This window comes from Octopus bimaculoides, chromosome 1, assembly GCF_001194135.2.
Source record: "Octopus bimaculoides isolate UCB-OBI-ISO-001 chromosome 1, ASM119413v2, whole genome shotgun sequence".
NCBI classification, from domain to species: Eukaryota; Metazoa; Mollusca; class Cephalopoda; order Octopoda; family Octopodidae; genus Octopus; species Octopus bimaculoides.
In genome coordinates this window covers 65810303-65819865 of record NC_068981.1, presented here as the reverse complement: position 1 = coordinate 65819865, position 9563 = coordinate 65810303, and the positions used below count along the sequence as shown (strand labels likewise).

Sequence of the window (9563 nt, the reverse complement as noted above, 5' to 3'; positions counted from 1 at the left end):
TATATATATATATATGAGTAGGAGAGAAATACCAGCTCCTTGCCATCCTATATTTTTATCATCCCCAAAATATTGAAATATGTATAAACTGTTGCTGTGTCTTACTATATTCTCCAACATATAAGTTGACATAATATATAGTGAAAACATGTAGTTTAACCATTCAAAAATCATCATCTTCTTAAATCTTATTGCTTTTCACATGGAATTTTTGGTCCTCGTCCTGATGTATGTCAACTTTTTTGTCCTGTAAATTTGGTCTGAAAAGATTTAGCTTGTATACTCCAAAATACAGTATGTTTTCATTGTTTTAATTTTGATTTCCATTGTGCTGACTTTTTAAAATGATTTAATTTTACCTGCTATATTTCAATGTTTCATTCAAAATGCACAATTCTAATATTTATGTGTGTGTGTCCATATTCATGCTATTAATAATTTGCCAAGGGGAAAAATTACTTGTATATTTTCATTAATTTCAGAATGCAAAAAGTGTCTGCCACACACTGAATTTTTGCCAGAAGGGTCGGTTTGCTCTTGATCACAAAGCATTCAGTTCAGAATCTGTTAGTACTACAAAAGCATCTACTACAACAACCCATGTTACAACTGTCTCTGTAAGTTGATTTTATAAAGATAATTTGAACTTGTTAATTTTTATAAAGTAGTGATAAAAATATAGAAAACTGCATCATTTTACATGACCATGTTGTTTTGTTCACTTCAAAAAGCTCATGATGCTTCATTCAGTCCTAGTATATGGTGCCTTGAGCAAGTTTCATCTAAAATGTCTGTATGTCAACTAAAGCCTTATCAGTGAAATCTTGTAGAAAAAAATCTCTGCAGAAGCTCAGTCTGATAATAAAATGGTAAAAAATAAGCCCATTAAACAAAAATACCTTTAGGTATTTCACTCCTGTTTTGGTTGCCCCCCACCTCCACTCCCTTTACGACCAGATGACTTCCCTTTTGTTATCCTTTGAGATTGATAAATAAATACCAGACATTGGTTGATACAATTAATTAAAACAACCCTTAAAGGTGATGTCCCAGCATAACCACAAGGAATAGAACATATATGATATAAGGCTGAAATTTATTGCATTTTGGTATTTGATGGTCTCACAATTTCTATGAGATTAAACTACTTTTCACTAACACTGTGGACTAGGCAAATTGGTTTTACCTCTGTTGACTTGTTATATAGTTAGTTAGTTATTAAATACTATGGATAGTATGGTAGATACAAATATAACTGAATGGTTAAGAAGTTCACTTTGCAGTCATAAGGTCTTTGTTTTGGGCCCACTGCATGGCATCATGAGTGAGTGTCTTTTATTACAGCTTCAGATTATTGGGTTGATCTAAGTTTTAGAAGTGAAATTGGATTGATTGAATTTGTGTTCAAGCCCATCAAGAACTGTTCTTTAATTGAAATGTCCAGCTTTGTTACTCAGTGTCAAGCTGACTTTGCCTCGAGATTACATCAAAGGTACACATGTCTGTAGAATACTCAGCCACTTACACTAATTCTAATGAGCAGTTCAGTTATTCAAACAACTGAAAACTTGTGGTCAGCAATTCTGACCACACTATCAGAAATCATCTTGGTTTTGTTTTGGATTGTTGATGTCATTTGAATATATTTTATAATAATAATTTTTTATAAGTACAAGGCCTGAAATGTTGGGGAAGGAGGTTAGTTGATTAATGCACAAATAAAGACAGGAAAGTGACCAGTGAATGTTATTAAAAGAAGTTGGGTGGAACATAAGGTGTAGCATTGGTGAATTTCAGGAAGCATGGAAGTTTTGAAGGATGTAGAGTCCTCATAGCTAACAACTGATGTGAGTTGTTTATTCCATGCTTCAGCAATTCTGAGCATGAAAAATGTGTCTGAAAGTCATGGGTGCTGTGCTAATTATTCCCTACCATTACTTGGAAGATCTTTGAATGTGGAGATTATCTGAGATGGGGTTTTTTTTTCCTTATTCATTAATCAGTTGAAAGACAGATGTCTCATGGAACATCTATCATAACCACTGGGAAAATTTTGAATGTGACTGAGCAAGGTTATGAAACCCTTTGTATATGCACTGCATCATTTGAAGCAATATTTTGATGCTGTCTTTCACATGCTATACCTTTTTTGATAGCTAAGTAAACAGGGTTATTGAGGATTTCGTAATCCCTTTTCTGAGGAAAAGGCAGCAGAGGTGATGAGTTATTTTCAGCTGAAAAGCCAGCAAAAGTTGAATTTAATGATTTTTGTCTCCTACCATACTGGTAAATCATTCATTACAATATTACTTAGAACCAGTTTTTATTTTCAATTTATTTATTTTAATGGTGGATGGGTAGCAGAAATTGTATTGCTGGACTAAAACCTTTTAGTACTTCTCTTATTCTATATTCTGAATTCAAATCTTACTGAGTTAGCCAAGTATACAAAAGATCATTATTTATAGGTAAGACTACTATTAGAACATTAATGTAGTGGCAGTGAATGTCTTGCAGTATTTAGTTTTATTCCTGTGGAGGCGCAATGGCCCAGTGGTTAGGGCAGCGGACTCGCGGTCATAGGATCGCTGTTTCAATTCCCAGACTGGGCGTTGAGTGTTTATTGAGCGAAAACACCTAAAGCTCCACGAGGCTCCAGCAGGGGATGGTGGCAAACCCTGCTGTACTCTTTCATCACAACTTTCTCTCACTCTTACTTCCTCTTTCTGTTGTGCCTGTAATTCAAAAGGTCAGCCTTATCACACTGTCACGCTGAATCTCCCCGAGAACTACGTTAAGGGTACACGTGTCTGTGGAGTGCTCAGCCACTTGCACGTTAATTTCACGAGCACGCTGTTCTGTTGATCGGATCAACTGGAACCCTCAACGTCGTAAGCGACGGAGTGCCAACAACAAAAGTTTTATTCCTCAATATTCTAAGTTTAAATCCTGTTAGTATTAACCATCATTTCCCTTTCTCCTGAACTAATAGCATAAATACAAATCACATACTGATTTGAGTCAATCAACTATTCCACTTCTTTAAGGTTATATATTTTTCTCTCATATCTGTTTCCTTTGTTGCGTTTATAAAGCATTTTATATTTTCTTTTTCCTACCCAGCCTGACAAAATATGTAATGATTGCAAAGTATTTTTCACTGATGTTCGTCAGAGATTGACATCCAAAGTTGTTGTTGTAAGTATTTTATTTCATTATTTAATTTTCATAAGGCAGTGGCCTGGTAGAATCGGTAGCATGCTGGACAAAGTCTTTAGTGGTATTTTTTCCAGCTTTACTTTCTAAGTTCAAATTCTACTGAGGTCAACTTTAACTTTCATCTTTTTTTTTTGCGGGGATCTATAAAATAAGTACTAGTTGAGTACTGGGGCCAACTTACCCTTTCCCTCTAAAATTGCTGGTTTTTATGCCAAAATTTGAAACAGTTATTTTAGCTTCATAAATGTTGAGCATTAAATGTAATACATTATCTCTATAAATAAAACTTATCATAGGCGCAGGAGTGGCTGTGTGGTAAGTAGCTTGCTTACGAACCACATGGTTCTAGGTTCAGTCCCACTGCGTGGCACCTTGGGCAAGTGTCTTCTACTATAGCCTCGGGCCGACCGAAGCCTTGTGAGTGGATTTGGTAGACGGAAACTGAAAGAAGCCCGTCGTATATATGTATATATATGTGTATGTTCGTGTGTCTGTGTTTGTCCCCCCAACTTCGCTTGACAACCGAGGCTGGTGTGTTTACGTCCCCGTAACTTAGCGGTTCGGCAAAAAGAGACCGATAGAATAAGTACTAGGCTTACAAAGAATAAGGCCTGAGGTCGATTTTCTCGACTAAAGGCGGTGCCCCAGCATGGCCGCAGTCAAATGACTGAAACAAAGTAAAAGAGTACTGGGATATGATTGGCTAAAAATGTTTGCAGGGTAGAAGTTTAATAGCTGAGAGCAGTATAAAAGAATAAAGCAGTGAAGAAATTTGTAGTGTCTTAATTAAATAACTTGATTTATGCTAGAGTTTGAAATGCAACTTAAATATTCCATACATGAAACTCTGGAACGTTTTCCTTAGTTATCATGTATGTAATAAGATCCCAATGTAGGTATGAATGATTTAGACAGGTCAGTTTCAACTAGGTTGGTGTTGTCAGACCTGGTATCATTGAACTCCTCGGCAGCAACCATGTAAAATGGACAAGTAGTTTGTAAGCTTGTAGTGCTAAAGTCAGTTCCTTCTGTGGAAAAAGAGGTGATGCAAGCTTCTTCTTCATCATCATCATCATCATCATTATTTTCATCATTTTAGCATTTATTTTTTTCCATGCTTGCATGGGTTAGATGGAATTTGTTATCAATGCTGATAACACCAACATTCACTGGTTCCCAAGCTTAGTGATATTTCTCCTAGTCTTTCAAACACAAAAGGCTGGACACGTCTTCATACAAGATTGCAAATCAATGTTACTGCTTGTATAATGATGACACTTGTTTATAATGAACATGTGATGTCAAGACAAGGAGACACGTGTGTACACAAAAACACACACGCACATGCACGCACATACACACATGCATACACACACACATGCATACACACATTCATACACACACATACATGCACACACATACATACGCACATGCACACACATGTGCATGCACACTCGCACATGCATACACGCATGCATACTCACATGTACACTCGTGCGCAAGCACTCTCTCTCTCGCACACACGCATGCATGTGCACACACTATGCTACCAAATTATTTCTCCTTCTCCACCCCTGTACAACTCTACAATTATCTTATACCTTATGTATGTCTCTCTTAGACTGTTGATATATTTACCATTGTATTCTTTTCCTTTAACTTTTATTTCTTGTAGAACAACATTGAGAAAGTATTTGATGATGAAGTTTGTCCTTATCTTGGACCTTTTAAAGGGATAGTAAGTATCCTTGCTTTCTATTGTAAATTATGTAGTAATAAACTACTTGCATTTATAGCATAATAAATTTTACTTACCATTTATATTTTATCCCTAATGTTGGATTTAGAAGTAAAACATTCTTTTCACCAGTTAAATTTAGGTTTTCTATTAAATGTTTTTTGCAATACATTCATACCCTTATCTCATTTTTCAGTGCATGGAATATGTGAGTGATTTTGTTCCTCTTATAATGCAACAGCTCAGTATGTATATTGTAAGTATTATTATTTTATTTATTTATCAATCAATGGTGGGTGATAGATTCACTTAATTGTTAGACAAAATACCTTTCTTTATTTACTTACATTCTGTGTTCAGATACTCCTTTTCACTTCCTTTCATCCCTCTGCTGCCAAGTACACTTCTCTCAAATTATGTAGTTTTGTGTTGATAGAAATTATCATGGTTATAAATGTTTTGGACAATTTACCAAAGATCAAGAATAATTTTTATCAAAGATAATTTTGAAAAGTTTTTGACCTCACGGAATTGGAGATGTAAGAATTCAGTCTGTCTGAGTGTATTAAGCTAAGTGTGTCAGCTAGATTTATCTAACACGGAAGAATCCTTGAAATCCATTTGCAAACTAACTGCTGATTGCTCATCTGTATAGTTCTGTTGAACAGCTATCATCTCATGAAGGACACTTTGCATAGGAGCTCAGTAGTTGTTTTTGTTGAGTAGCCTGGTCTGGCAGTTGGGTAGTCTGTGGAAGAATGAGTATAAGATTGTAAATAAAATAAAAAAGTGAATATTTACATATACAGAAATGTTAATTATCTTAGTGATGCTTCTTGACATAATGATTCCTTTTGACTAGAAATATGGATTTATTAGTAGGTAAAGAGAACTAGAATGTATTAAAGTTCTTTTCCAAGAACACTAAATGTGTAAAAATGTTTTAGCTTGGAATCAAAGCCATGTTACAGATTTAACTAGGATAGGTTACTCTTGTTGCATGGAGCATGTCTTTGCATATTAATTTTGTCCCAGTTATTAGTACTTGTAAGCAAATATCATGTCCACTTTCTATGGTGGCATGGTTTGGACAGTTGTTTTTTTTTTTTTGTTTCTGGATGGGTTGGAGAACCACATCTTGCTCTCATAAGATTCATTTTTTTTGGTTTAGTTTCTGCGGCTGGATTACCTTAACACCAACCACCTCACTGATTGTATGTACTGAGTGCAATTTTTGTGACACCAGTATTAAGGAAGTTGTCACGTCTTCAGCAAGACCAAAGGGATCTCTTGGTTGTATACTTAACAGTGTACTGGGTGGATTTTATTGTGGTACTAGCACTGTAGGATGTAGGTAAGAGCTTGATGTAGATTAAAAATGAGGGGTAAATCGTAGATGTTGACACCAAAAGGCCAATGGGAAGTACAGATAGGGAGTATTGGATACTTGCATATCTGATGAGGTCCCTTGAGCATATGCCTCAACATGAGCAAAAGTGTGAGGGTGATGAGTATAAAAAGAAGTGAAATATTGGTGAGAGGGCCAGGTAGATACAGTAACGTCCTTAGTTAGACAGGAAGCTAATATGGTGAACGAAGCGGAAGCACTACCATCCTTAGTCACACAGGCAGCATAGTGCTGTTGTGGATAGTGAGGAATAAGACGTAGGTGATAGACAGATGAGTGAGAAAAGGGGATGTTAATTAAAAAGGATATGCAATAAGAGTAATACAAGGATGAGAAGAAGCCAATGTTGTAAACTTGATAGTATACACACATATAATTTTAGTATGCCATTTTACGTGTTTTACAAGGCTTGCACAGTTTATTGTGGAATATTTTCTATGGGCCAATGCCCTTTCCTGCCACCCAACCCTTATCTCCAAGCAGAGTAATATTTCCCCTTTACCAGCCATGTTTTTGCATGACAGAAATATGACAGCGGCACTCACTTGCAACTACCATACTATGTCAAGACAAGGGCACAAACACACACACACGCACACGCGTGCGCGCGCGTACGTTTTAACTGAGGAAGGTTTACATAATGGATGCATTTCCTATTATATATTACACAAACATGAAATGTACACACACACAATGAGCTTCTTTTGCTTTTCATCAACCAAGCCTAGCGAGTGGATTTGGGAGATAATTATAATAGAAGGCACTTGCCCAAGATGCCACACAGTGAGACTGTACCCAAAATGATGTGGTTGGGGAGCAAACTTCTTAACCACAGTCACACCTGCACCTAGCCATACACACTACACACACATGTATGTACACCTAATGGTACGTATTCATATATGCACATAACAGTAACCTAGCTTTTTATGCAGGTTTGAAAGTAAATAGTTGTCAGTAACTGTTACAGCTTTGGTATTATTTAGGTATTGTAATTAAACTTGATTTCATGTATTTCTTTGATTGCCTTAATTAACTTCAGCAATATGTAACATTTTAAATCATAAGTCATTAAAGAAAAGCAGCGTGCATGTCCTCTTTTGGTTGACTTAGACTAGTGAGATTGATGTGATTGCTATTTAGTTAAAACATCTATAGGTTAACATCTTAAAAAAAAAAAAGTGTGAAAGAATTGTAGAAAGTTGCAATGCTGGAGGGTTGGGATTGGACAAAGTGTTTGCTAAGAGATAAGATGGCAATAAGAATGACGAGAATCACTGAAACACCTTTTAGATGAAGTTTAAGGTATGTGTGTGTTTGTGTGACAGTACATACATACACGGTCTTTTTTTTTAGTTTTGAGAAGATCAACTGATCAGAAGTGAAATATTTTTTTGGTTCTGAATACAGCATTGTCAATGTTGTAGAGGTGAAGCCTAGTATTTGTACCATGTTTGTATGTTTGAATACTGTTTGTTTGTAGAAATCAAAGAAGTGGTTGCTTATCACATTAAAATGGTTAAAGATGAATCAGTTATATTACACTTTTTTCACTTTTTGGGGAATGGATCAGGCTATTATGTCTTCATAGTTTCAAACAGATCCTTGTAGAGAAAAAGATAATTTGGCCAGGACAGGAGCTGGCCCTATATAATTGTTTTAGACTATTGGAAAGGATACCATAATAATTATTTTGTTGAAATGATCAAAGTCTTCACTCTTGGCAAAAGTATGTAGTAATGGGACAGATGGAGAGTGATTAGTGGGGTAATTTCATTGTGTGGAATTGGAAGTGATGTGGGCAGCAAATGTGGTAGCTTTGACAATGGTAATGTTTACTTACGGAATGATGCTGGTCGAGAAGTGGCAAATAAGAAAATTATGCAAAGTTGGACATTGGTTGTGTAATGAAGAAAAAGATGTTGAAAATTAAAAGCCTCTTACTGTGAATCATTGCTAGAGATTTACAATTATAATTTCTATTTTCAACAGGCACCAGAGTTCCTCTGTAGTCTTTTGACATTCTGCCCAATGTCTAAGGAAGCTGCTGTTTCTCACTTGATGGAAAGCATAGTGCACAATAATAATTTAAAGGTAGGCTGTTTTTTAATAAGCTCATATGTCTTCTATTTTTGTGTGCTTAAAATGTCAAAATCAGTTTGAGCATATTATCTTGTTTTCTTTTTCAAGGATGAATGTAAAGATTGCAAAATGTTCTTGGACAAGATAAAGAAAGACCTAACAGCTAATACAACTACGGTAGGTATATTTTTGTCTTGTCATTGAAAATTAATTTTTCTTAGTTTATTTTTCTCATCTCCAGTTGGACACATGGCTTTGCAATTCCTTTTTATCTTGGTAGAAAATATGGCACAATTTTCTGAAGTAAGTTTTGAGGAAGGGTGTTGATGATCACTTTCAGCTGGCAACTGCTTAGCATTCATAACTATACTCTATTTCTTGTTGTATATTAGTTTTACAGATGTGGTCTTAAAATTAAACTAGATTTTTTTAACCTACAGTAGATACTTTCTTAAGTTTATTCTTTCACTAGCCTTCACTTGAATTCAGTATCTTTTCTGATAAATCTGGCCATATAGGTGCAGGAGTGGCTGTGTGGTAAGTAGCTTGCTTACCAACCACATGATTCCAGGTTCAGTCCCACTGCGTGGCACTTTGGGCAAGTGTCTAAAAGAAGCCCATCGTGTGTGTGTACACACACACACACACACACACACACACACACGTCTGTGTTTGGCTCCCTAACATTGCTTGACAACTGATGCTGGTATGTTTATGTCTCTGTAACTTAGCGGTTTGGCAAAAGAGACTGATAGAATGTTCTAGGGTTACAAAGAATGTCCTGGGGTCAATTTGCTCGACTAAAGGCGGTGCTCCAGCATGGCCAGAGTCAAATGACAAACAAGTAAAAGAATATGTAAAATTGTTTGTCTGTTTAAAAGTACTCATCATCATCGTCGTTTAACGTCCGCTTTCCATGCTAGCATGGGTTGGATGATTTGACTGAGGACTGATGGACCAGGAGGCGACACCAGGCTCCAATCTGATTTGGCAGAGTTTCTACAGCTGGATGCCCTTCCTAATGCCAACCACTCCAAGAGTGTAGTGGGTGCTTTTACGTGCCACTGGCACAAGGACCAGTCAGGCGGGTACTGGCGACGGCCACGCTCGAAATGG

General features: G+C 36.3%; 1 protein-coding gene across 2 annotated transcripts in view; it reads left to right on the top strand.

Moving 5' to 3' along the window:
- The window catches only part of LOC106870735 (prosaposin), a 72489-nt gene that overhangs the window by 28803 nt on the left and 34123 nt on the right, over window positions 1-9563 (top strand). For both annotated transcript variants that reach the window (XM_014916915.2, XM_014916924.2), the window contains exons 6-11: window positions 483-617; window positions 3124-3198; window positions 4895-4957; window positions 5154-5213; window positions 8358-8459; window positions 8556-8624. In XM_014916915.2, coding sequence (XP_014772401.1) covers window positions 483-617; window positions 3124-3198; window positions 4895-4957; window positions 5154-5213; window positions 8358-8459; window positions 8556-8624 — 504 coding nt within the window. The remainder of the gene's footprint in view (window positions 1-482; window positions 618-3123; window positions 3199-4894; window positions 4958-5153; window positions 5214-8357; window positions 8460-8555; window positions 8625-9563) is intronic.